This window comes from Falco peregrinus, chromosome Z (assembly GCF_023634155.1).
Source record: "Falco peregrinus isolate bFalPer1 chromosome Z, bFalPer1.pri, whole genome shotgun sequence".
Taxonomy (NCBI): Eukaryota; Metazoa; Chordata; class Aves; order Falconiformes; family Falconidae; genus Falco; species Falco peregrinus.
In genome coordinates this window covers 59,208,398-59,236,232 of record NC_073739.1, presented here as the reverse complement: position 1 = coordinate 59,236,232, position 27,835 = coordinate 59,208,398, and the positions used below count along the sequence as shown (strand labels likewise).

Genomic DNA, 27,835 nt, shown 5'->3' with positions numbered 1-27,835 from the left:
GCCTCCCCCGCTGGCCTGAGGGACGAGACGCGACAAGATGGCGGCGGGCCCGGCGGCGAGGTGAGGTGAGGCGAGGCGAGGCCGCTTGTGGCTGGGCGGGCCGGCGCCGCGGCCGCGCGGCTCCCCGGGCTCAGAGGCTGGGGCGGGCGGCGGGGGCGGGCGGTGTTGCCGGGCCCGGCCCGCTGCACGGCCTCTCGGACAGAGCCGCCTGTGCGCCAGGAAGGGCCTCGCCGGCGGGACGGCCAGGCCATAACCCTCGTTTTTTCCCCGGTCGTATCCAAGGGGCTTGAGGAGCAGCAGAAGAGGCAGCATGTGCCCTTTTGCGGAGCTGAAATAACACCGAGACACGTCAGCACAAACGCGTGAGAGCAGATGGTGCTGTGCTGCGCTCAGGGCTGTACCAAGATCAGTGCTTGCAAGGCCACAGAAACCAGTACCACAGGTATGCGCACCATCAGAGAGGTATTGCTGGATTATAGTAAGATGCAGAAAAAAACCGGTTAAAAGGTAGCAACTACACGAGGAAAAATTCCCACGCAGCACTTACAAAACCCCTATATAGAACAAAACCTTTTGGTATGCACATTTAAATACATCTTGTTCCTAACAGGATGCTCTTTTTGACATCTCTTCATGCTGCTATGGATTTGTTACCTACTGGGTACACTGCATACAACCAGTTGCTGCAGCAAAGGGTCTGTACTTGCTAGAACAGAAACTCCAGTTTAATCTATGGTACGTTTTGTAGAAGTATCTTCTATGTATAAAATAGTTCAGAGCCCCTGCTGGCATAGGTGCTTAGTCCAGTGGCTTTTACACAGTGATGAATGTACCTACTCTTACTTTATTTTAAATTTCAGAAGTATGTTTGCTAAGTTGGTACTCTACAAAATTCACTGTGAGCATTACAGAAATTGTTTATATAAACTGATGAGTGTAATGTTATTTTTAACAGTTTTAAGATTATACATACTAGTAATAAACATACAGCAAACAGCTAAAACTTTTGACTTTTGATGTACAGAAAAGCAACTTTGTCTAAATTACAAGTATCATAAATTGAAAAAGACAACAGGATGGTTGGAGGACTGAGAAGGTAAGACAGTTAAACTTTATGCTGTATCTTACTGGTTATAGCCTCCAAAATTAGAATAGTGCAATGACAACTCTTGTTTCCCTCCTGACGTGAGGGAAAGCAGTACTGCATTTGCACATAAGGCTTGCACACCTCTGGTGGTTTTCGCCTAACTCATTTGTACTTAAAACTTCCTAAGAGGTCACTAAGGTAGGAGATGAAAAGCCCTATTTAGCTCAATACAGGTCTTCCTACTTGGCACCCAGCTGCTTGATGAGGATTAGTCAGACCTTATTTTCAGTTGTTAATGCTGTATTAATGGCACTGCTTTTTCTACTTTCCTAGGAGCATCATAAGGTGGTAATGGGATTTGTCACACCGACTAAACTGAGACTAACCTTTAACCCTTTATATGGAACTGTCTGTTGAAAGAGGAACCTGCAGTACTGAAAACAGTCAGTGCTTGACTGCATGAGGCTGTGCCTCTCACAGAAGGTGAATGATGGCTTACTTAAAACTTTTATAAAATGAAGGCTCAGTTAAAGCCTGTTGTGTTTCTTCTTTGCAAGGCAACAATAAACCAGTGATTGATATTTACAGTTGTTACTTGAATAACTGGGGAGAGGACAACTAAGGTTCTTAATAAGGTATGTATGTACAAGCAGTCTTGCTCTCCCTTCAGGTTAAGATTTGTAGTTTGAGTTACTATGAAGACCACGCAGGTCAGCTTTTTTTTTTTTTTAAAAAAAAGGGCAAAAACTTTCTTTATCACACAGGGTTGTTTCTTTCCTCCTACTAGCAGAAATGCCTTTTTAGATACATGGTGAACTAAAACTTAACATGTAGCTGTTTCATTAAGAACATTTTTTTTTTCACAGCTGTAAGTAGGGAGCCTCTGAAAATGTGAAGTTGGCAATATAAAGGAATGCAACAAGAAGGCAAGCCAATAATTCATAATTATCACTAAAGCAGTAAAAAATAGCTGTTTACAAAGGCAAACAGTGAACTGACTTTAAGCGATATTGCTGCAGGCATTTAGAGTGCTCATAACTGTATCTTCAACTACTGCTCAAGGTGTGCTTCAGGTTGTTAGAACTTGTGTGCTTTAATGATTTAAATTACAAAGATTGACTACTTTCCTTTATATTGTATGTGTGTCTCAGCATACAAGATAGCAACTTGCCTTGGTTTTACTCAGCAGTGCTTGACAGTTGCCTGCATGATCTGATAGAATGGTGATACCTACCCAGTTTACTTGGACAAGTATCAGAACTTTAACTTGACTAAAACAAAATCAAGGTTTTCTCAATTTAGAAGAGCACTCCTATCTAGCATACGTGCAAGATAGTATCAAGAAGCACACTGCTTAAACTGACAGTGATTTATTGTGTTTAGGAACATTCAATAAATGCCAGTTTTAGCTTCAGTTTGGCAATCCTTCCCCACCAAAAAGCAGTTGGTTCATTGTGTTTGTGTTTTTTTTGTTTGTTCTAGCATGAACTCCATTGCCAGCAATGGATTTATCAGAACAAGAAGTTAATAAATAATACACAGAGACAGCAGTTTTCTAGACATACCTCATCTTTTTAAAGGCATGATACAGATTCACTGAACAAATGTAAAGTTCTTCACAGAAGAAAATTTTGCTACAATCCATCTCTGAACATTTTCTTCACTAAAGCTGGCAGTTTATTTCATGGAGTGCAGTATTTCTTTTGCAACAGTACTGATGAATCTTTTCAAAACAAGGTTTTTACCCCCATAAGGTAAGCTGAGACATGTAACTAGTACTGAACTGTATGAATCTGAGTGGTGAACTTGCTGAGCATACAAAAGAGGAAATGGTAGTATGGATGCTCTGTTAGTAGGGGTCCAGGGCATTTTCTGTCCCCCCCCCTTTTTTTTTCCCTCTTCATTTGATTCAGCTTGCTTTTGAACCACTGTATCATATTTAAATGTAACAGATGTTTTGTTTGACTTTCCATGAAAAATTGTGTTAAAACACAATTAAACTTTCTGCTCATGATAAGAATCCCTTTTCAGTGCTTAAACTTGAATATCCCTCTAAACTCCATTGATTTCTTATTGAAAGTGTGTTTTTATAAAAGCATGAAGACTACAGAAAACCAGTTAACATAATAGGGTTAATCTTGTATCATTTTTTCCACCACTGTATTTTACATATCACCAAAGTTCTGCTTTAGCAGAAGAAAAAAGAACAAAAATAAATTCTCTCCCAACTATTTACACACAGGAATTACCCTGCTGTGGGACCAGATACTTTACTCCACAGTCCCTTTAACCCAAGACGTAATCTTAGGTGATTCCCTTTGTGATGTAGGTTCTTGGAAGTTTTCAGCAAACCTTTCTCTTGCTTTATCCCAGTTCTTCTTATTCTTGCTCTGGATGATCTGAACATCTTCAATAGAGGCTGGTCTACTGGTACCCAAACCTGCATGTGTCTTATGTAACTGAAGGTAGATCTGTCAAATACATTAAACATTGTTGTAACTGCAAATTAGGTATTCTAAATACCTAGATTCATACTTTATGATCCCAATTCCCCCTCCCCAAGTGCTTTTCTTTAGGGCTCTAATATACCTAGATCATACATGGACATCTAAAGTACTGTTAAAATGATGTGTCAAATCACCATCTCCAGAACTATGATGTAGAGTGCTGAATGATGTCACCTGCCACTAACATTACTGTGAAGTACTTCTCACTAAGTGAACGGTGTTATGCCCTGTGCTGCATAGTCTGACAACAAAATGTAGTGTTTTGCTCTGAGCAGCACTACTGCCAAAAGACAACATGTCTGGTGACAAAAATGGGGCTAACCTAGCTGCCACAAAGGCCCAGCACTTGGTGGCTACAGTGACTTCAGCCAGCTTTTCCTCTGTCATAGCTTGTCATCTAGCTTGATTTTTGTGCTATATCAGCCTTCAAAGTAGAAGTGAAGAATTCCACCATAAGCCATCTTGAAGTCACATCACTTACAATTATCTCAGTCTTCCTCCAGACTTTGTATTCAAATCTTGGCTTAGTAATTCAGTGGCTAGAGCTATCTGTCCTCCCTTGCTTACAGAGAGCCAGCACTGGCATTTTCTACTGAAGGGACAAAATAATTGAAAAATTTCAAAGTACTTTATTAGTCAAGTAAAAAATTATTTGAGATTAGTCCTAGTGAGATTATTCCTTCCTAACCAGGATTTTGAAATTATTCAAGTGAACAGTGGCTTACAATTAGACATTTCTCACAGCAAGTAGATTTCTATTCCTTTTTGGTCCAACTAAAAACCAGAAAGACCTACCGGATCCTTCATACCACCACCATCCTTGCCCAGGCCTTCCCCCTTCTTCCATCCCATCTTCTCCAACATTTTATGTCCTTTGTTGCTGTTGCTGATTTCACTTTGATGAAGAAAGTTTAAGATAACTGGGTAAGTAAGAGTCAATACAAAGAGCATGCTCTCTATTCAATTATTGAAGGACAAACATGCATGCATATACTGCTCCAGAAACCAGGGCTCAACTACTCTGCTGTTCCTAGCTCCATCAAGAGCTATCCAAAAGACCGTAGTGCTACCTTTTGCAAGTTCCTCCATTAATCTCTTTGGTTACCAAAGCTATTCCAAGCTTCTGGTCAATATCAACTTTCTTAAAACTCCTTCTGAACCACTTACTTACTTTAGGATTTGTAAGATACATGATGGGTAGGTGGGAATTGTCTGCACTAGTGAAAAGGCAGTATTGCTACCTCACCACCAAATTATCCTAACACATGTATTTCATTGTTTCACACTTCCACGTTTCTTAAAAAAACCACCACAACTTCAACTACAAAAGCAAAGAGTAATTTAAGAGGAAGATTAAGTGTCATTTAAGAGGTGTGTAAACGTATGCCCTATGATAGACTGGATACTGACAGTGAAAAACTGCAGGTGAAAAATTTGCATGTGTACTATTACTGGGATTGGATAGGAAAAATCAAAATTGAGACACTTGAAAAACAGACACTACTGGAGGTGTCAATAGTGCAGCTGGGGAGTTCCTTGATTTTTTGAGCTGGTAAGAAAGTGGTCTCAGTATCCTTATTGCCAAGTTGAATTCTATATGGAAGGTGAAGAGCTAATAATAAGACCAAGTGAACTGGAAAGTAGGAATAGCTTAGATTTTCTGGCTCTCCTAACATATATGCAGGTAATTAATAATCTAACAAACTGTATCCTAGTAACTAATTGATGCTTTGTCATCTTTTTTTAGTATTTACTACAGAATGACACTGAGGATTCCCCCCTCTTCAAATAAACTTACATATGAACAGAAGCTGGACTATCATCTCTCTGGAAGGTTCCTTCACTTCCGATGGTCTCTCTGCGTTTTCCTGCTCTGTCTTTGTACTTTGGATTCTTCACTGCTTTGTTGTCTTCATACTCTGTGTTCTTTATAAGCAGATTAAATTCCATCAAGACAAAGAAAGTGAGCTTTAAATTATTTCTGATTAACTTCACTGCTTCCCTCCAAAAATGAGGCAGCTTCAGCCTATTATATTAATTCTAATATCATTTAGTAGTTTCTTACATTACAGCCATACCTTGTAAGGTATGTTATTGCCATATTCACATAATAATACAGTATTGCCAAATTAATCTATTTCATAGAGGCCATAAATAAATCAACATACTCTCTTGAATCTTCTCTTGGTATGAAGAATCAATCTCTCCATATCAAGCATAAAACCATATGGACATGCCGCTGGATTTCTATTTAAACATTTAGGCTGTTCCTCAGCAGCTAGTTCTTCAGAGTACAAGACAGAACTAAGCGCATGTATACATTCTGCATTGATACTATTTTGGTAACTGAAGAATTCAAGACAAATGACAGCATTCTGCTTTCTACATGAGTACTTACTACAAGTGCTTGCTGTAACCCTGTTGTTAAAATAAGCTCTAAAACAGAAGTTGAATGCTTACATATTATATTTATTGCCTCCATATTCATGCTGGCATTTTTCTGTGGCAGAGTGGACTTAAAAACTTAGAAGAATTTCCCTGTTCCTTCCATCATTTTTTTCAGTTGCTCATTATTCTACCTTTCCAAATAAAAGATAGCACTGTAATTTAGTGCAAACTTAATTTTCAGAAATAAAGATAGCAATATCTTAAGAAATCTTAACTTCAAAAGGATGACAAATCTTGCAGATGTTGGAACAGATTTTCTTTTCCTAAACCTTTAACAGAGTTGTCATGCCCTGTTACCATCATCTCTCTCTGCAGAGGTTGGTAAATTGTTATTGTTTAATGTACAAAACACAAGCTTGAGTTTTAAGTTTGTGTGCATTTGAAAACTTTCCTTATTCACTGAAGTCTATGGCTTAAAACAGGAATCACAAAGTAGATGTAAAATTCAAACACTTAACTTCTACTGTAAACTCACCTGTAAACCATATTTTACCCGTATTTGTTTTAATGCTTTTCTCCTGACTAACTCTCTCTCTTCTTTGCTAAGTGCTGGGCAAACTAAAAGGAAGAACACAGGATTGAATTTCTAATTAATAATGTAACAATGTTTTGAAACAGAAAGACAACTGAGAATTTTCATTCTAGTATTACACACAGGCATACATCCAAGAAGAAAATACATTGCCATCTATCACAGAACTGTTCACAGTTGACAATAAAACTGTAAAAAACCTGAAGTAATTGTCATGTTTATCAAGTAAAGAGCTGTAATAAAAATGTAACAAATGATAACACAACTAACCAGAAGATTCTTTTTTCCTGTCCAGGCGAAGATGTGCTCTGACTTGTCCTGGTTCACATCCATCGCAAGTATCACTGCCAGGATGTATATGAAAAGAAAGCACAGTTTCACCAATCTTCACTTCATCTCCATGCTCCAAGATGTAGGGATCACATTTTGTTTTAGGCTACAGCAAAAGAAAGTTTAGGCAGCATGTTAATTAGTTACTAATGTAGAGCATGAACTCTATTTCAGAACACTACTCATAATTCAGTAATTCAGTTTAGTCTCACAAATGCAGGCAAGTATTTAATTGCAATGGGCATTTCACTCTAGCAACTGCAAACATAGTGGATTTTTCTTAACAGAAGCCAAACGTGAAGTACTGTAAGTAGCCCTAAAACCAGAACAGAACAAAGAGACTAATATATGAAAGGAAGCCATACAATGACATTGTTGGCAGTTTGCCATAACATGTTTTAAGTGACCACATGACTAGTTTTTTGCAACATACACAGCATTGTAACAACAGGTACTCACCTGGAGAATCTGATTTCCATTAACAACTGTTCCATTCTGACTGCCTTGATCCACAAGAACATAATTTTGCAAATCGTGGTCAAAATATACTTCTGCATGGAACTGATAAATAGAAGCCTAAGTGAAATGCTCTTATTAAGCAAATACTACACAATTGATATGCCATTTAAAAGTAAGACTTCAGAATATCTTTTGAGGCCTTTTAAATGAGCACCTCTGGTACTCTTAAGTAAATAAGAGTATTCCACACCTTATAATTTCATCCATGTGAAACATAAATGAATGGGCCAGAACAGCATGAGCTAAAGTATAGAACTATTTTGACCATAAACTGATTCAGGACTGAAAAAGTATATACTTCCAATGTCCAATCATCCTTTACCTAAAGGACTACAAGATTCGGTAATAGAGTATTTTTAACTTTCTTATACATGAAAGGCTTTTTTCTTTTTTTCTTCTGTATGTTACAGCACTCCATTTTTAACTCTTTCAATTAAAAAAACCACCTGATCTCATTCTACAGCTTCAGGTTACCTGGTCTTTCATATCTGAAATAGCTCCTTAAATGCCATGCTTTTGTATATTTCACATAATTTATCTTCACCTGCATCTTGATGACCAGCACACAATGACCAGGCATCATTTGCTGTTCCTTTTATATCCTTTATGAAATTGAGACTAACAGTCTCTTTTTTTTGTTGTTGTTGTTTTGCTGTTGCAATTCTATATAGGCATTACTCCCAAGCCCACACAGAACAGAGAAAACGCAACTCCTGGCCAAACTCACAAAGATATGTACTACCTCCAAAAATAGCCACTGAGAAAACCAAAATAAAATTCTGAAGCCTACTAAGACTTCCAGTAAAAAAAATAAGTCTAAAAAAGCAACTCTTTCAAATTTGACAAGCAAAGATCCCTTTTGCTATAGTGGAGAAAAAAAACCTGGGTCAGTCTGGAAATAAAGTGTTCATTTAAACCCAAATGTCTTCTTATCTTTGAGCAACAGCAGTTGCTACATTCAGTCATTAAAAAAATATTAAAATACAATTTGGTAGATTGGCTAGCATTTACAACAGGAATACTCCCTTAATGGTGGATACTGACTAGCTCATTCAATAGATTATTGCATTTCTACCTCTGTTATATTGAATAGGATGAACGCAAACTTCTAGAGATGCTAAATCTGCAGGATGTAGCACTGTTTTTTAAAATTACACTTTACATTCAAGAAAAGCAAATGCCTAAGTGGCTGTTAACCATGAAGAGTGAGGTTAACTACCAGTTTGTTTTCTTTTTGTTTTGTTTCTACACATAATGTGATTTATCTTCTTGCCTTTGACGCCTTATCTGCAAAGTGAAGTAACTCCTTATATAAGTAGTCAGGTACCTGTGAAGTACTAAAATTGTAACACTACAGAAAAATAAAAGCCTTTTGGCCCTTGATGCTCCCTATTTCAAATACATGCCTGAAAAAGTAATTAAAACAGGGGAAGATTTGCTCTGGGAACTGTTCAGTATGAAATATGGTAAATGGCTGATTAATCAGAACTATCATCTGGAACAGACATACTAAAGCATACTTCAGATACTTCCACTTGCAGATGTTTTTTTTTTTTTTTTTTTTTGCTTGTGATGACATGTCTTTGTCAATCTACATTTTTTTAGTAAGAGTGCTATAGTATGTACCGTCTGTGTTACAGTAGTTAGCAAAACAGAGCACATAATTTATTTTTAATCTTTCTTAACCAGAAGAAAAATTTTCCTTTAGTCTGTCACTGAAAGAAATTCTGTTACCTGTACATCACATGTATTTATACAGCTGCCTTGAAGAAAAATGAAATAAAACCTGTTGCTCTGAGCTCTACTGCACAGATTACTTTATGACAAAGTTCTAACTAGTTGACATCAATATTTTATATAACATTAGTACTTAACAGAGTAGTTATTAAACGTGAGAAAAACTTATTAAGAAATTCAAGATTCAAAGTATAATTTTTTTGTCCTGTGGATTAGTAAAACTCCAATTTTAAAAAAGACTTGTTCTTATAGACATTGAAATCACACTGCTGTTCATGTTAAATTCCCATTCAGTAACATACTGTATGTCTTCCTTTTTCTAATTTCAAATGTGGCTAAATCCCCATCTTATTCTAAAAGTTCTTAAAAAAATTTAACGTAAGATTTTGCAGAATTTAAAGCCATAAAAATCTAAAGCTTCATTCATACACTGATCTACCTTTCAGCAGACAGAAACAAAAGTTACCTTACTGACTCCAACTTCAGGAATCTGAAGTGTGTGTCCCACATCTTTTTCTCTGAAAAGTTAAGTTGATAAATAAATCAGAACAAAGTAGAAATAGGTCTAACAAGTGGCTTACAAAAGGTGTGTTTCAGCTGAACCTTAATAACATGTTTCTCTTCTGAGCTATTAGGATGCTTTACAGATATAACACACTGTATTGCTATATACACAACGTAAAGACTTGCCTCAGGTCCTTTCTTCCATCTACAAACTATACACAGTAGGCAATAAATATATGATAAAGCTGTACTGTTGAATTTTTATCTATAAACCTGACACTTCTATCTGAAGTTTTATCCTTGTACAATGCCTGTGAATAACAGTCTGAACTCTGTATCCTTCAGGCTCTTCAGTGCATCTTGTCACCAGTCTTCAATGCTGAAGTTGAATTCTTGGTAGAATTAGGCAGGTTAATACAAGCAATGAAAGTAATCTGTACAGGGTGGTTTTTTTGGTCAAAAATACTGCAGTAGGAGGAAGGGATCTGTGTATTAGTTTCTTATACTAGGGAATGAAGAAGCAATGCAGGTAGTAAGGGACCTATATGCAAACTGCAAGCAGAATTGTCATCTGTTAATCTTCACATAAATGTATCCACGAAACTCCAGCTGTAAAAGCAAGTCAAAACATACCTATGAGCATTAGATAAAAGCAGCTGAAAAAGGGTGAAGTTTTCAGTAAGCATGAAAGAAAGCATTAATTCAACATTAATCATCCACAATGAACAAAACAGATTGTTATTATTTTTTTAAATATTAGAACTGGAAGAGCACAACAAGCTAGTACAAACCCCAACTTTTTATTCAAAAACGATGAACCAGCCCTACTAGAATCTGAATATGTGAGGAAGTCCAGGATATGCTTTCTTGTGATGCTGAACTTCTGAAGTGTGTTCTTGCGCTTCTAAAAAAGTTATCCTAGTGGCCCAGAGAAAAAGTTTACTTTCTAGAAGAGTTTTCAAGGAATGACTTGCAGCTATGCTGCCATTAGGACTCAGACACAAGATCAAGTTATCACTAAGAAATTTTCATGCCTGCTGAGCTACATTAACTGTGTATGCTCTTACCCCAGCAAGCATGACATTATGTGACATGACTTAAAATTCTCACTGTGGGCTAACCTAACTTAACGAGTACATCATAACTGCTGCACACTAGGAGAACAAGCATGAAGAGCAGGGACAAGCAACCCTGAGTGGCTTTCACAGCTTTCAAAGTAAGGTACGGTTTCAGACTGTGTCTGGTAGTAGCTGGTATGGTGCTGTGTTTTAGATTTAGCACAAGAATAATGTTAACACACTGATGGCTTTAGTTGTTGCTAAGTGACATTTATACTAAGTCAAGGACTTTTCAGTTTCTCAGGCCCTGCCAGCGGGAGGGCCGGAGAGGCACAAGAAATTGCGAGGGGACACAGCCAGGAGAGCTGACCCAAACTAGCCAAAGGGATATTCCACACTAGAGAACATCATGCTCAGTATATAAACTGGGGGGCTTGGCTGGGGCTGGTGGATTACTGGTCAGGGACTGGCTGGGCATTAGTCAGTGGGTGGTGAGCAAATGTATTGTGCATCACTTGGGTTTTTTTTCCCCCTTTCAGATTTTATTCCTCTCTCTCTCTCTCTCCTCCCTTTTCATTACAATCGTTATTATTAGAATCAAATGTTATTTCAATTATTAAATTGTTCTTATCTCAACCCACAAGCTTTACCTTTTTCCCCTATTCTCCTCCCCATCCCATTTGGGAGCGAGTGAGCAGCTGCGTGGGACATAGTTGCCAGTTGGGATTAAAACACAACTCATAAAATTCCACTCAGTTTTACCTTCCAATTGTAGCAGGTTTCACAGCTGTGATAATATAAAGCGATCCAGTCTGTAGAACTGGTGATCTTATTACAATTACTCTGATACAAGGAGGCCAGATCTTTTCTTCGTCTGTAATTACAAGAAAATAAAGACTATTACCACCAACAAATTACAATTTTACCCCTACATTCCACAGCTTTCAAACAACTGATACACATTCAGCCATGACCTGGCCGAATACTATGCAACTTTCAGAAAAAAAATGCGTAAGCACATCTGAGAGAAAACTTTGACAAGGCTACTGTTTCAAAAGCTTTTGGACCACAAACTGAAGTATGAAAAATCTTCCTAATTCTGGTTATTTTCATGTGCACAACTGTTTAGTTACAGCAATAAAATACAAATACATTCAAAGAATTTACTAGCATAGTATACATGTATGGACCATTAGTCGTAACAGATTAGAATACAGTTTTAAGTTTGAGAAAAGGCAGCACCTTTTTGTTCACATCACAAACATAAAGCACACAGAACTTTATATTTGGTAATTTCTACGTCAAATGTAATTTTACTAGTTTTTACCCTTACTAGCACTATGCAGCAATACAGATAAGAAAAAATAATAGAAGAGCCTACAGATGCATATACTTTTTTGCCTCAGCACCTGTTAAATAATTACGTTCTAACAGCTATATGAATTCTGTCCTTGGATGTACATTTGCAGAAACAGTCTCCAATGATCTCGGATAGGAATAGACATAGTAGGATGGGAAGACACCAGTTCAAAAGATACTAGGCGAGAGAAATTGTCTCCAGTTTTTATTACTCCAGCATTAACTGCAGAACTGATTATTAGAAAATAGTATGAGAAGGAAATTTAATCTGAAAGGCTGATGGTAGCAAGGACATTTTGGATGACATTAAACACTCAGAATCTGAGTAGCTGAGTAAGTAAAGCAATGAAAACTGAAGAAACAAACTGGCTATTTAACTATAAGCAGGGCTCAGGCTGCAGTACAGACTTCTATAGGTTGTATTTCATTCTATGATTTGGAATATCCTTTGCACATACATAGTTCCCATTAATTGCATTGAGTTTTTCACAGGTTATGTTTGTTTGTTCTGTTTGGGGTTTTTTCTGTTCTGTTTTGCTTTGCTTTTGCAAGAGACCATTCAATTCTTGAGGAGGTCTTAAGGACCTAGGAGAACACTTTCTTTGGTACAAAACAATATACAAGTTTCTTCTCTATACCCATTTCTTACATGTTGCCACTGGACCACACACAAAATAGGATTTCAAATAGTACTGAGTACTCCACATTCAGCCTTTTCACTACAGTGAACTCATCTTATGCTGAATTATGATTGTTTATGAACAGTACCCAAAATATTATGTATTAATTGAAGAGAGTCAATACATAGAATTACTGGGAGTTCTGTACTAGAACCTCTATTTTAGCAATAGTCTTTATTTTCTCCTGTCACTATCCTAATCTAAACAAATCTTATTCTACCACTAAGGTTTCTACAGAAGCACAGAACATTATACCCCTAATCAACTTTTACAAAACCACCACTACTTACTCCTGACTACTGCGCAAGTAAAGAGAAGGAAACAATTACTAGTAACATATAGTTCTTCTTAATTCGAAGTATCTCAAGTCACTTGTTTTTATATATATTTTTTTATATTATCCAAATTTTCTTGTAGTTTGTTCCTAATGGGCTCCTGGAAAAATACAGTAATATCATACATAAAAGCCACAATAATTCACCTTCGTTTTCTGAGTCTCCTGAATCAGCAGTTTCTTCACTTGTTAATTCATCCTCACTGCTATAGGCTTCATACTCAGAATCCATAATTTCACCTTCTTCTGGCTCACTCTCTGTGTCTGCTGTTCTACTGTCATCTGTATATGCTGCAGTATCAGGTGTGCTTTTGCGTGAATGTGAATTTACACTGTCTGTAGAAATTGATTCTTTGGCTGTTAGACTGTTTCGTGGTTTTGTGTCCACTTTAGTCTTCTTTCTTATATTTGGAGACTCTTCTTCTTCAGAACTTACTTGCTCAGTAGTGGAAAAGCAGTTCAGGCTGTTAGATGATTTCTGCTCTTCTGTGTCCACATCCTGGAGGGGAGTTACAGAATGTTACATTCTTTACAGACTGAGCTATTCTAAAGTCTGCTATAAGCCTGGAATCAAATTCTTCACTAGGAAGAATTATTTTTACAACTATAAAGAAATGGTTACATTTCCAGAAAGTTCTATACATGCAGTCAACAGAACATTTCAGCAGAAACATTTTCACATTCTGTTAGTCATGACTGAAACCATCTTCTATTTGGGAAGGTGTGACTGCACTCCTCTTCTAAATGTCACTTATTCTTTCCTCTTTTCTCACACAAAACTTAAGATCCTTGTCCTCACTTTCAAACTTGTACAACACCATCTTGACTATTTTCCAGTTTTGCTTTTATGACACTTACTTTGGTCCCTTTCTTACTCAATTCTTGCAACTTGTTTAAACATTCTTTAATTGATCTTCATCATATCTTCCTCCTGGTTTTGTCTTCTCATTTTTTTCCACAATGGTCTAGAATATCTGGAATGCCCACCCATGCTCCCCTAATGAGCTGCTCTTCCTCCTTTCAAAACTGCAACTTTATCAAAGCCTTTCAAGATACTGTAGAGAACTTAAAAGTTTAATTTATGCTGTGTGTAACAGTTCTACTGAGAATCCATTTTCTACTGCAACAAATTTCTTTACTGAATACCAGACAGATTAGGTCATTGCAGGTTTTTCCATTGCCATTTGATTCCATCAGCAGAAAAACAGACCATCAACTTTTAACCGAGAAATCTACAGTTTCATATTTATTTTGCCAAAGTACCTTGAAAATGTAATTCTCAATCTAGTAGCTTTGATGACCATCTTTAAAGAAAAAAAAGAAAGAGAAAAAAGAACAAACCTAAATGGCTTTAAAAGAGAAATTAAAGACAAAAGTTTACTTGCCATCTTGGGTTCAAAATGAATGCATTCAATTGCCCTGAATTACCAAATATGCAACACAGCAGTTAAAATAAAAAACACCCTTGACTTTTTTCAGTAACTTTTCACATAAAGCATTTTACATTCCAAGATATTGTGAATTAATGTGTATGCTAACACCATGAAAATTAAAGCACTTCCACTTTTCAGAATTGTAAAAACTCATCAGTGGCACAGCTCTTAAGACAAAAACAAGAATTTCTCTCAGTCCAGGAAGGACTATTGGTATGTTTAGGGTTTCTCTATAATGCACCAGCCCCCCTCCCTGAATCAACTAACTACTAAAAGTAGGAAGGAACAGAATCAGAAGGCCACTGCCTAATATTGTTTATTTCAAATAAGAGATGTAATAATCCTGCCAAAAAGAAGACTACACAGTCCACACGTCAGACATTAATTATATTAGAAATTTTTTTGGCAAATCTGGTTTTCACTTCTGTGAATGATCTTTTCCCATGTATTTATCTTTGTCAATATTTATGCTTGGTATGGATTTTAGAATGATACCAAACATACCAAGGTGCTCTACAAACCTAAATGTATTTCTTTCCATAGTACTGTAAGCTACCTAAGTTTCAGTTATCTGATCTGAAAACAGAGAAACCAAATAGTCTGCTCAAATCACAACTGAGGCAAAGGACCAGATGACTGTGACGCACTGATGACGAAGTATAATGCTCCAACCGCTGAGCTCTTTCTCCACTGTGAATTCAGTGATACTCGTTTCGGGCATCACTTCAGATTTGCTGCATTAGAAAATAAAAAGGTGCTCTTTCAAAGTCCAGCTACTAAAGAGTAGACTCTCTGTTCTGGGTTGAAAACAGCAATTTTAAGCATTTATATAGACAGACCAAGAATTCTGTACATACATTCTGCCAATATGACCATTAACCTGTTCTCAGCAGTTCCTCTGTTTTTTCCACTACTACTACCATCAGCTGTTAAGAAAGCAAATAAACTAAATAGTTAAGTACTGAATGTAAAATGTGATCTTTGCATTTAAAAATGTGTGCAACATTAAGGATTCTAAAACCGTATTCCTAAAGAAAACATATTTTGAGCACTTAATGATTTCACAGATCTGTATTAAAAAAACACATCCTGATGATGCCTAAACATTAAGCCTAGGAATGCTGAATGTATTCCTAAAGCATGTGAGAGGATCTTTATTTGCACTGAAGAAATCCTTTTCTGTTATATACAACCACTAGTACTAGCACAGAACATATGTAGCATGTATTAAAGTGTAAATATAGAAACAACACTTAATACCCTGCCTCCATATAGCCACTGCTTAAAAACTAGGAAATGGCAGTAAACAGAATGTTCAGTATTATCCTGAACGACCTAACAAATACTAGTAATGCACTTCATTTCTATGGCGGGATATTTAACTCCTCATCTCAAACATCATACAACACACAAAGTCTGGAAGTACGTGCTCACTATAACCATGTTTGTTACAGCATCATGTGTTGTTTTGCCTAATATAGCTAAATAGTCAGTAGACCTACCCAACAGTCTTATGTTGGATATGGATTGTCTACACAATTCAGCTTTGAAAAACTTCGTACTTTTTGGGTATCACATGGTCTCTGGTGCTTCTCTCACTGAGTAATGAGTGAGAGAACATGAGTAAAGCTGAGAAGCAGGATTAATCTGATCCATAATAAACTATTTCTTAACTACAGGGTTGAGCTGGTTCATATTCACATCCACTTCTAGTGGATGGTGTCCCTGCCCAGGGCAGGGGGGGTGGAACTAGAAGATCTTTAAGGTCCCTTCCAACCCAAATCATTCTAAGATTCTATGATACCTCTGCATCCGCGACAAAGATAGCCAAAGATGCAAGTGAGATCAGGATTTTTATGTACCTCCACGGGGAGTGATCTTGTAAGAATTACAAATCATGCTTGTGTGACTGCAACTGACTGTTCTACACTAGAAAGAATAGGTCACAAACTCCTGAACACAATGCCCTTCTGAAGCACAGATTGGTCTACTTATAAAATACACATGAATGATCATACTCTGACGTGTTTTTAACAAAAACCTCAAAATATTTTAAGCATTTAACTATACCTTTTGCTTTAGTGTGACAGAGCAAGACATTTTGTCTTTCAAAACTTGCCATTTTTCTGTATTATGCCTGATTTTATACAAAGCACACAATATACAAATACAACTTTTCAGAATGTGTAGCCTGTTGCTTCTTGGTTTGCTAGAAGTTCAGTAGGTGACTTAATGGAATCATGGGCACTCAGTGCTTTCATCTAAAGGGCTGAATGATAGCTCTTCAGCACTGGCTGTCTTGATTTGAAATATGAACCTGAAATTCAGTATTTCACTAAAGAAACATTTTCAAACAGTTTAAAATAGCTTTTTACTGTAATGAAAGCACTTACTAGCACTGTTTTCACAAGTACTTCAGTTACTGTCTTCCACCCTACACAATACTTGAATTTCCAATGCAAAAAATCTAATTAAAAGCCAGAAGAAGAGTAAAGCTCTTCCTACATTCATAAAGAAGCAATTTTATATACTGGTGGACCGTTCTGAAATACAGGAAACATAAATTTGCCCTACCTAAAGTTTGTTTAGTCAGGAAACTGCGTTAATACAATGATGCTAAATACGTCTCTTTGTAAATATTCTGGAATGCCATCAAAGTTTTCTTCAGATGTTTTACTTACTACAGTGTTTCAAATATATTTCAAAGTTACTTCATAGATGAAATTATTCTGATCAAGTACCTTAAAAAAATCAATTCCTTTAGGAAAAGAAGTATCTAAATATCAACTACTAGATATTTTTCCTTTAATAAAAATACCAAGGTTCAAGGTAAACATCCACATTCTAATGTGTGTGTTATCTCAACTCTACCTTCACCAGAAGTTGCCAATCCAAAAGAAGAAATCTTCAGATTAGCCATGGTTTCTGCCAATTGACGTACCTAAAGATGGGATGAATATCAGCAAAAAGTAAACTGTATGTGATAAAAAAATAAAAATCACTGCTTCGAGTTCTATGGGAAATGCTACTACAAAACTCTCGTCTCTCCTACAGAAGTAGCTAGGATACATCTATAACAGAAAAAATATGGCAGAAGTAAATTTTGAGCACCACAGTAAAATAAAATCTATTAGATGGTAGTTTAAGAATAAACTATAAAAATTTTTAGAAAAAATGGCAAATGTCAGACCTTGCATCTAAATTTTGCTATGTATTTCTAAAAGCCCCAATCCAACGACAACTACATGATCACTACTGCACAGTCTATTCTCCAACCAATATGGAAGTGCTGGATCTAGATATTGGGCCAGGGACCACATTATCATTTATGCCACCTTCTGGTTTGTTGTTTTTTTTTTTTTTTTTTTAAACTTTTCCAAATTTACATATTTAAAGGTTTTTATTCTACAGGAGAAAATATGGTATTTCCTGCCGTACTTTTTTTTTTTGGCCTACCACCAAAAAAAGAGATCAGAACTGGACTACGCACCTGAAAGCTCCAAAGCATTCTACCGATCCTTTTATGCAAGCTGCACAAAGGCTGTCTAATACTTCATCCTGGCAAATAAAATCCCTGATTGTCTATTAAAAGCAAACACGTGGGCAGCATGCTTAGTTTCACAAGTCAAAAGAAAACTACTTGTAATATAGAAGTTTGGTGACTGAAAAGAGAGACTCTCTTCAAAGAAGAGTACTTGTACAAATTGGGAACATTCCTCAGGAGATACTGAGCACAGGAGTTCCCCTCCTGTTGTTTTTGCAATTAGAAGTACCGTCACACTAGCATTTTCTTGTTTGATGATTCAGTTTGTTAAAAATACAGTAATATTTTAAAAGATTAGTATTATTCTTTAGATTATCTGATTTATATTGCTTTTTCAAGAACGCTGTAAATTTTGTGGGAATACCTCCTTGCATTTCCTGTAGCGTTAATCCTCCCAGCTTACTCCTTATAAATAGACACTATGTGTAAGATAGCTGAGCCCCTCAAATTCTTCACAATAGCTACAAACTAAACCACAACTAAAAAACCCTCCTGCAACCAGAAACAATAAAGTTAACAGATTGGCCTCATTATGATCTTTTTTAAATTAAAAAGATGCTAACTTTGGTTTAAATAGAATAAGTCATTCAAAAAATCACACGCAATTTTTGTAAAAGCTATATAGTTACTAGTACCATGCATGTAGAAATATTTGCTGTAATAATCTATACACACAGCTGATAAAACTTGCCAAATACAAGAAATAAGGAAGTCTAAGTAATGCTAAATATCTATCAATACTTATTTACATTTAATCCTTTAACTGAAAGAGAGAAAACAAGTTTGACAAGCGTTTTGTGTACTTAAGGTTCTATCGTTACTGTTCACGGTCCTCCCTTGCTTCACATGCATATTCTTATAAACTATCTCATCTTCATCCAGGAATAAAGTCCTGGGAATACGTATGACGTTCCCAGAATGAAACCCCACTATTGCTTTATTTTCCACTATTAGTGGTCTGCAAACCAGGCAATAAACCAAACCATTCTCTTACATATACTGGCTGTCCAAAAAGAAAGTCGAGTACAAGCTACTGTGGTCAAGAAAATAGCTAATGTTTGGAGGCATTTTTCAGGCTAGCAGCATAATTTAATAACCAACTGGGAAAAGCAATAATGAAGTACTAATCTTCAAAATAATTTTCACAACTTCAATAATTTAATGGGATTCAAGGACAGGTTTTATTTTAACCTGTTTGTATTTATTTTCTCAAGAGTGGAAGAGAGAATGGAGGGAAAAGGGAGAAGGCTGGGCGTAAGTGTCCAGGAAAGCAGTTCCACTTAAACCCAGACATTTCTGGTTTTGTTTTAGGATGTAAATAACACAATAACTAGCATAAAATAATTAGTTCTTTTACCAATACCAGATTAAACTAGATAACAATAGTATTGCCAGAAATATCTATGAACTGGACTGTGCAGCTTATAACCTGTTTTTCAGTTTTGTAATGGAAAAGTCTATAATCTTTTATTCTAATAAACCTTAATCTTTTATACTAACGTAACTTTTTTTCTATGCTAATGCATGGGTTTCTTACACGATTACAAACAACACAAGAATAAAGTGCTTTCAACTTAGCTACATAAAATATGACAGTAAGGTGCTTTGTTTTTCCTAAATCTAACAGTGCATTTACATAGAAGTGACGACAAAAAGGCATTCTTTTCTTTTTGAAGTTATAGTGAAGAGTAATTTTTAAATTTCACTTTGTGAATTCTCTCTTTTTTGTTTTACAAATGTAGAAATAGCCTTGATTCTTACTATGGCACTAACCTTCGCTTAATGTTCACAGATGCAAAGATCTGTGTGCTACAGAGTGTGTTTTATATGTTTTTTTTGGTTATCTTTTTAGTCAAACAAACTTGTTCATAAATGAAGCAGAGTACTCAGCTCACTATCAATAAAACACATCAGAAAAAGTGGATGTTTACCTCCCACCTTGTGACTGTGGAAGCTTCACACAGATTTGTTAACAAGACCATCAATATAAAATAAGCTGAAGGCAAGTAGCTATTTCTAGTATAAACAGATGACAGAAGTGGATTATGATGGGATCCCACAAAGTAGTCAACGTTCTTCGTTAGGTCAAAGCTGTATATGCCACAACTATTATAAATACACTTGTTTATTTAAGTCAATACGTAACAGTTAATCACAGAACTAAATTTAAGAGATTTATTAATTGTGCTATACAATAAAGGCTTATTTCTACAAGCTATGGTGAAAGTTTATTGAACTGATTGCTGCTGAAAAACTCTTTGTGTTTTATTAGGAATTGTTTAACTTGGGACAGTGAGCTCAGGGAGCTCAAGGACAACTTTAACAAGCGCATGGTGTTTGTCCCGAGTCCCCTGAAGCAAGACATGAGTAGGACCATCCAGACAATAAATAACTGCGTGCAGCTCTGTCATGACAGGAAAACCATGCTTGGGTGTCTGGCTAACATCCCTGGCGTGTGTGCATCTCACAAATTGTGAGCGCACGCCTGCACTTGGCATAAACTTAAAAGTCTGCGTACACTAGGAATGTACTGTTTTTGTTTTTCACCAAGTATAAAGGCAGGCAAGCTCCAGGACTGGGCCAGAAGCCTCACCTATGGATGGATGCACCACATAGCAATTTCCCAGTTACCAAGAGACTCCTGGTAGTGGGACTTCCCTGCCATAGTGTGGGCCTGGATCCTTTTCTTAGTCTTTGTAATGCTTTGCAGTAATATTTGGACGCTTTGCTCCTGTTTTCTTTTATCATATTGTCCATAATAACCAGTAGTTTCCTTTTATCATATTGCATGATATTTTCCTTTATTATATTCTAATATAACAAACTGCACTTATTCTTATATTTGATTTGGTATTTTTGCTTGGTATCCAGTCAATCAGCAAAACACAAGCTTTCCATGATGCTTTCCTGATGAATAAAGTTCTGTATTAACAATACCTTTTGAAAGGGGCAGAATGCTAATTCAGCAGTTGCACATAGCATACCCAGAACTTGCATGATGGTAAAACTCCTAGCTTCAACTGCATCAGCTCCCCTCTTTTGAGTCTAAAGGATAGTTATACTTCGTGTTGCGAAGTATCCACCTCAAGCTTTTGCAAGGGAATCTCATGAGAAGAAATTCCCACATTGGCCACAACCTACCTATAAAATCTGTAATCAATCAACTACCACTATCCACTTAACTGCCTTCACTGGTCCTTAATGTAAACAGTTTCCATTTTCAAATCTTTCAGAAGACCTCACTCCTGACAAAATTTTTAAACTCTGTACTGATGCTACATAACTATCATGTTAGAGTATTTGTATTTCAGATTTCAACCAATCAGCTTGACTGATGCCTACATAATGAAATTATGCAATGGTTAAAGCAATAGCTTTAAAATATGCAAACTAAGGAACACTGTAAACTAAAAAAATCAATACATTCAACTAAATCTTAAGTAATAAAACATTTGCTGACTAGGACTATACAGATTTGATTCAACATCAGTAATAGTGTTCATTGAGAAAATGCTTCTTATGGTTTAATAGCTGTTTTACAATAGAACTGCTGGTGTTTAAGACTGAGTAATGTTTTTCAAGGCAGTCACTATGTACTACATGGTATGCTTTCTTAGCACTTAGAACACCAGAAAGGAAACTATGTTTTTTTATAACTTAAAATACAAGTTAATTACGACGGGCATTTATTAAGATGTACAGCTTATCCACACACTATGGACAACAAAAATGTAGACCAAACAAAATATCAATAGGAGAGCATAATATGCCAAAAATTAGAAGTTAACAGACATTTCATCGATTCTAAATGATAGTATAGACACAATAAAATGGCAATGGAATGAGCTTTGGAATACAAAGTCACAGAGAAGGGGTAGTGTGTTTTCAAAAACCTTCAATCATTTTTCGATCCATCACATGAATTAAAAAAAACCAACAAACAAACAACAAAAAACCACAAGCCAAAATCCCCAAACCAAGACACTAAGGTAATGCTGAACTTCTGATATTAACCCAGCCCATGCACAGCCTGAATTCATTCTAGCGTGCTCGCTAACTGGAGAGATTCACCGACGTTCAATTTTAGACATATATACAGTTGCATTGTAATAAAGTAACATTGAAAAAGTGAGGGGATCAAAGTTTAGAGTTTCATCTTTAATCACTCAATGGGAAAATTATCTGAAGACTAACTACATGTTAGCAACCTGCTGTACATAGTTTAAAGATGTTTGAATTCTTCAGAAAATAAGCATACACCCTCTACATAAATCCTAACCCACAACCCAATAATTGCTATCATGAAAAAAACCCAACAGGTTTTGCATTTTCTATCTGTTCAGTTCTAAAGTTACCTTATATTCGTTTGCAGTTATCCTCTCTGGTTCTTTTCTCTTCTTTTTCCCTTTTTTATCCTTGGTGTGCTGAATACCAGATGCCTGATAAGACTGCAGATCTACTCGTGAATGAAACTGGTATCGGCCACTTTCCACGTCACAGTAGTAATAAATTCCAGTTGCTGGATCATAATACAGTTGATTTTCCTTTACAAGAAACAAAGAACAATGTCATCATCACTTCAGTAGATACACTGTTCAAAGAAACAGCCAGTTTAATATAGGACCACATAAATAAATATAGGACCACAGAAATAAAATACTCAAATGTGTTAAAGGACTGTGGTGGCTTGACCCTGGCTGGCTACTATCCAGCCACTGTTTCAATTTCCCTCCCCTCCTCAACAGGACTGGAGGAGAAAATAAAAAGTTCATGGGTCAAGATAAAGACAGGAAGACGACCGTCATGGGTAAACTAGATCTGATTTGGTGAAAATAAATTTAATTTACTGTCATTTAAAAGAGTGCCAGAAGATGAGGAACAAAGACAAAACACTCTTCCCTGCCCCTTTTTTCCCCAAGCTGTACTTCAGCTCGTTCACTCCCAGCTCCTCCACCTCTCTTCCGTCTGCCTGAGTGGTGCAGGGAGATGAGGAGTGGGGAGTTTGCAGTCAGTTTGTAACAGTTCCTCTCTGCTGCTCCTTCCTCCACCCAGTGTATTGTGAGTATTTTGTGTATTTTCTCTCAACATGCTTTTCATTGTGGAGAAGCCACTGACTTAGTTCAGCAATTTGTCTTTTTCAAAACAAGTCACCATTTAGCTCAAGCTTTGAAAGAGTTACAGAGCAGCTTTACAGTATAAAACTTCTACAATGCCAAGCAAGTTAAAGATGTAGGAGACATCAAAAAGAACTAAATGAAAATTTAGATTTGTATCTTAGCCTGCTATCTTAAAACTTGACTGAAATAATGTGACAACTAATTAACAAGCTTCCATTACTATTTATCTTCAGTAACATTTTTCAAATTATAGTCAGCTTGGATCTTAGTCCTTTGTTCACATTGACTTTTACTACCAAAATTTTGCAATAGAGAAAAAATGCCAAGGGTTTTGAAAATAAACCTTACTGAATTATAGTAGAATCCAGTGCTATGGTCGTAGTACAATCCTGTATTTTCATCATAAATAAATCCAGTTTGTGAAACAGCAGCCTCTGCAGCAGCTCTCAAGGTTTCTGCCAAAGAACCCTTTTGTACTGTAGTATCTTCTACTTCCTGATATACGAAAATAAGAAATTAAATTTTCTTCTTAGAAGAACCTTGTTGGTTCTTTAGCATTTTACAATCCCCTATTTTAAATTAGTGCTCTATGGGCTGGATTGTTTAAAGATTAAACAAGAAGGCAAAAATCTAGCTACAGTTTACTGTTAAAGTCCTACTGATTTCAGTGGGGCCAAAACTACATCTTGTGCCTTTTGTTTTACCCAACCTTTATTCAAAACTAGTTCACATCAAAAACATACAGAGCCACGACCTTTAAGTACATTCCCAGAACAGATTTCTGCTCTCCGTTCCATTTCAATTGCTAGATGCTAAGGCACAAAATCAGTTAAATAATTAGGATTAAGAAGAGATGAAGCAAGTGATCTCTTGATTTCTCTCACGGGAAAGCTGGATAGCAGGGAAAAAAGGCCCCACAAAAAAATAAAGACTAAACCACCCCACAATTTTCTTCTCCTTTTCTGTTGCCTCCTTCTATCAATGGAGAATAAAAAAGTACACTTTAAGAAAGTCAGCATGGCCATATTGAACACACTCTGCTGATAAAAAAATGCCATGCTTTCAGGCTTTGCATGACCTGTGTTTCAGAATGTGCTGCTTTTGTTTTTCCAAAACAAATCTAGGAGTATATTACACTTGGAACATATGACAAAAAGAACTAGTTTCAAAGCACAAGGATATTTGTCTGTTACCATCAGCACCAGACCATCACAAAAAATCACTTCTTACAGTGACATCAAGACCAAAAGCACATCTTTTAAACTATATGAAACATTAAGAGAGTGCTGACTGGAAAATTGGTAAAACCCCAAACAGTTCTATAACCTGTGAACTCTGGATGAGATTTTCCTCTTCTGCACCTTCAGCAACTTTGGTGCCATCCATCCTTAAAGGAGTATCAACATTTGTCTGCAATTCCTCTGGTGAATTATGTTCAGTGCCTTCAGTTTCATGATTGTGCTGCAATGGCAGTTCAGATGCACAATCTTGAGTGTCAGTGTGATTGTAGTAATTTTCGTAGTAGTAATAATCTGCGGGAGGGTGGAAAGTTGAAGTTGCATAAATTAGCAAAGCAGTATTTTATACAGTAGAGTTTAAGGATCCTAAATCTTAAACTGGAAATTTATGCATGTAAGTAGTCCAATGAAAATCAATTATTAGGTAGTGCCTCTGCTTTGAATTTATTCTACTCTTCCTGAAGAAATCAGGTCTTGAAAACAGGTATGTGTGTAATGTATGAGATCACTACATAACAGATCACTATGGCATGAATTCTGCTACAGTCCATGCTACATTTTATCCTGTTCTATAAGGAATGGCTTGAATAAATGGGAAATGGTCCAAAAGATGTCAGGTTACTGAGTTTAATGCAGCTAAGAATACAGACTTGAAATGTATTTTATGTTAAAAAAAAATCAAAATAAGATACTGTTCCAGATGCCTGTTTAAGCAATCACCACCCCCTCTACCTGCTTGTGACCACGGAGCATAGTGCTCTGTCTGTACTTCTACGCTACATGCATCTTTCTCCTTTGTATTACGAATTTCCTTGGTGAGCTCTTCAACCTGAAAGAAAAACAGCACATTACAGAACACAGCACTGCATTTTAGGAGTCTACATCAGAAAGAATTATCAGCCTATTTTACATTCTGTAATTCAAGCAAAACACTACTGCATCATCGGTGTTTCAACTGATCTTTGGCAGGAGACTATTTTCTACTTGAATGGTTGGCATAATGAAAAGGAGATTTGCTCATAAAGCATACAGGAACAAAGACAAGTATTTAGGAGGAAAAAGAAAAACTTAAACAAGGTTTTTCTTCAGTTGCCCATCCTGAAAAGTCGGATTTCTGGCCACAACCACTACTCTGTGGTGGCTGTGGCATTTATTTTGCCATCAGCATCCACGGGACAGCTCTTCCACTCATCCTGTGCCTCATCCTGTTTATTAAGCATCTTTCCTTCTGCTAAATACAGTTTTTCATTCTGACTGTGAAACCAGCTTTGCAGCCGAGAAGGCCCTACCGCGCTGCCCACCGCCACCTGCGGGGCCGGCCGCCGGGCGCTCGCTCGGGACGGCACCTCCTGCCGGCAGCGGCAGCGCCCTCCCCGGCCGCTGCACGCCGGCAGCGCGGCCCGGGCTCCGGGAGGCACCGGGCCTGCCCGCACCAGGGGTCACGGCAAGCGGAGCGGGGCCGAGGGACACCCGCTCGGAGGGTGACGGCGGCAGGGGTGCCTGGCAGGGCAGAGGCCAGGTGCCCTCCGGCCCGGAGGGGGAGAGAGGGGCGGGGGAGCCAGTTCCGGCGGCGGGGCCTACCTGTCTCCTCAGCGCCTCGCTGCCCTGCCGCGCCTGGCGGTAGAGGCGCTCGGTGCGGCGCAGCCGGCGCTGCACCCGCTCCAGCTGCCCGCGGCAGGCGCCCAAGTCCGCCTCTAGCACGGCCACCCGCTCCCGCAGAGCCCGCTGCTCGCCGTCGGGCACGGAGGCCATGCCCGCCCGCTCCTCAGCGCCCGCCCGCCGCCCGCCGCCCGGCGCCTGGGACAAAGCGGCGGCCGCGGCCCCGCCCGCCGGCCCCGGCCATGGCGCCCGGCCGGGCGCTAGGGCAGCAATGGCGGGCGCGCGCCCCCCCAGCCCGCGCGAGCTCTGCCCGGCGGCGCCGCCGCAGGAAAAGTTTCCCCCGCTGCGCGAGGACCTGCCGCGGGGCGCGAACGCGGCGCCACCCGGAAGGGACCGCGAGCAGCCGGAAGCCGCGCGAGGGGCGGTGCGCATGCGCCTGACGCCAGCGTGTGGTTGCCAGGCGACGCGCTGGAGTGGGCGGGGCCCGGGGCTCTAGAGCCGCTGCGGGCGGGAAGCTCCGAATGGGGGAGCGGGGGCTGGTGCGGGCAGAGGCACTGAGGTGGCGTCGGGGAGGAGCTGGCGGGTGGCCAGAAGTCCCAAAGAGAACCGAGGTGTTAAGCTCGGCGCGGTTTCGGGGCCGGAGGTGCTGTACCGAAATCATCGTTCTTCGCCAGGAATTGATGCCAAATGGCGGAAGGAAAAATGTGAAATAACCCAAGGAACTGATAAGGCTAACAGAATATGGACGGCATGCAGACATACTGACCCTGAAGAGTCAGTGTCATGAAACTAGGGTAAGGAAAACATTTGCAGACCCACTAATTCCTGAGACAAACTACCCAAAAGTAACCTGTCCTCACTGTAACGTAACCATGGTAATAAAAGTCACTCCCCTTGAAGCAGAAACTTTGAGAAGTCAGCCCTCCACAATCTCTGGAGCATGCACACTGTACATAATACTACGTAAAGAGTTACAGCCAATCATGTACAATGACTAACTTCACTGTTGAACTGTATGTAAACCTCCTAAAACCAGGAAAAGGTGTGTTAGCTTTGTGGATTGTCCACCCAGCACCCATCTCTGTGCAGATATGAAATAAACAAGTATCTTGACTCAGGGCGTTAGTTGGGTTTTGCATCACTGGGTGAAGAACTCTCATTTTGGGACAACAGAAGTCCTTATAAATTAATGGCCACAGCCAGCACCTATGCTTGGTCACACCAGAGGGAGGTTGCTGTTGGTGTACTCTAAGGTTTCATTTGTGACACTTGATAGAATGAAAAAGAATTCTAGCATGTACGCTGGTCTGCAAAATCACAGTGTGGTTTTGCTTGGGATTTTTTTTGAGGTTTTTTTTTGTGTGTTGTTTTGTTTCTTTTTTTTCTTGAGATTTCTCAGTCTATACCATGGCAAACCATTTCATGACCTGGCTGAAAGTTGCAGTGTCTGGCGGGTATTGCAATTGTAGCTGTCTAAGCAGCATTCAAGGCTGTGTTAAATCTAGGCTGACAATTTCAGCTCCTGGGTAAATTTCTGTTGCTGGAATTTCTAGAGGCACCTGCAGAGCATTCTTGGGGTTTTCCCCCACAGCCCTATTTCAGTATGATAATTTTCAAACCTTCACCTCACAGGCTTCTGTTTCTTAAGTGTGCTTTGGTCTCTGATGAGCACAATGCTTTTCAATTTCTAACTATAAATGTGATTTCCTTTGTCACTTTTGTGCCTTGCTCCAGAAACAGGTATATCATAGTATGCCTAATAGCTTTTAAACCTGACAATATTGAATGTATCGCATGTGTTGACATCTA

The 27,835-nt window shown here is 38.2% G+C and overlaps 1 protein-coding gene, 1 long non-coding RNA gene and 1 other non-coding gene across 10 annotated transcripts; 2 read left to right on the top strand and 1 right to left on the bottom strand.

The window, feature by feature from the left end:
• On the top strand, window positions 1–5,477 carry LOC106112267 (uncharacterized). Of its 7 annotated transcripts, none has more exons than XR_008744748.1 (5): window positions 1–60; window positions 283–442; window positions 611–735; window positions 1,421–2,841; window positions 4,380–5,449. It is a non-coding gene; the product is annotated as an uncharacterized LOC106112267 (long non-coding RNA). The 7 variants fall into 7 exon arrangements; XR_008744747.1 differs by having other exon boundaries at window positions 1–65; XR_008744749.1 differs by lacking the exon at window positions 1–60 and having other exon boundaries at window positions 150–442; window positions 4,380–4,518; window positions 5,342–5,463.
• On the top strand, window positions 1,082–1,210 carry LOC114011159 (small nucleolar RNA SNORA47). Its single transcript, XR_003552981.1, has one exon. It is a non-coding gene; the product is annotated as a small nucleolar RNA SNORA47 (small nucleolar RNA).
• On the bottom strand, window positions 2,639–26,418 carry AGGF1 (angiogenic factor with G-patch and FHA domains 1). 2 transcript variants are annotated; one of them, XM_055790650.1, is made up of 14 exons: window positions 26,009–26,418; window positions 25,160–25,256; window positions 24,516–24,721; window positions 23,538–23,684; window positions 22,428–22,616; window positions 17,400–17,469; window positions 11,485–11,596; window positions 9,627–9,678; window positions 7,364–7,465; window positions 6,845–7,010; window positions 6,518–6,600; window positions 5,393–5,520; window positions 4,390–4,489; window positions 2,639–3,558 (listed from the first exon to the last, which is right to left on the bottom strand). In XM_055790650.1, exons 1-14 carry the CDS (start codon window positions 26,177–26,179, stop codon window positions 3,358–3,360), a joined length of 1,824 nt encoding a protein of 607 aa, XP_055646625.1. In that variant the 5' UTR covers window positions 26,180–26,418; the 3' UTR covers window positions 2,639–3,357. The 2 variants fall into 2 exon arrangements, with proteins under 2 accessions (XP_055646625.1, XP_055646624.1); XM_055790649.1 differs by lacking the exon at window positions 17,400–17,469 and adding an exon at window positions 13,243–13,594 and having other exon boundaries at window positions 26,009–26,417.
• Between the last annotated feature and the right edge of the window lie 1,417 nt (window positions 26,419–27,835).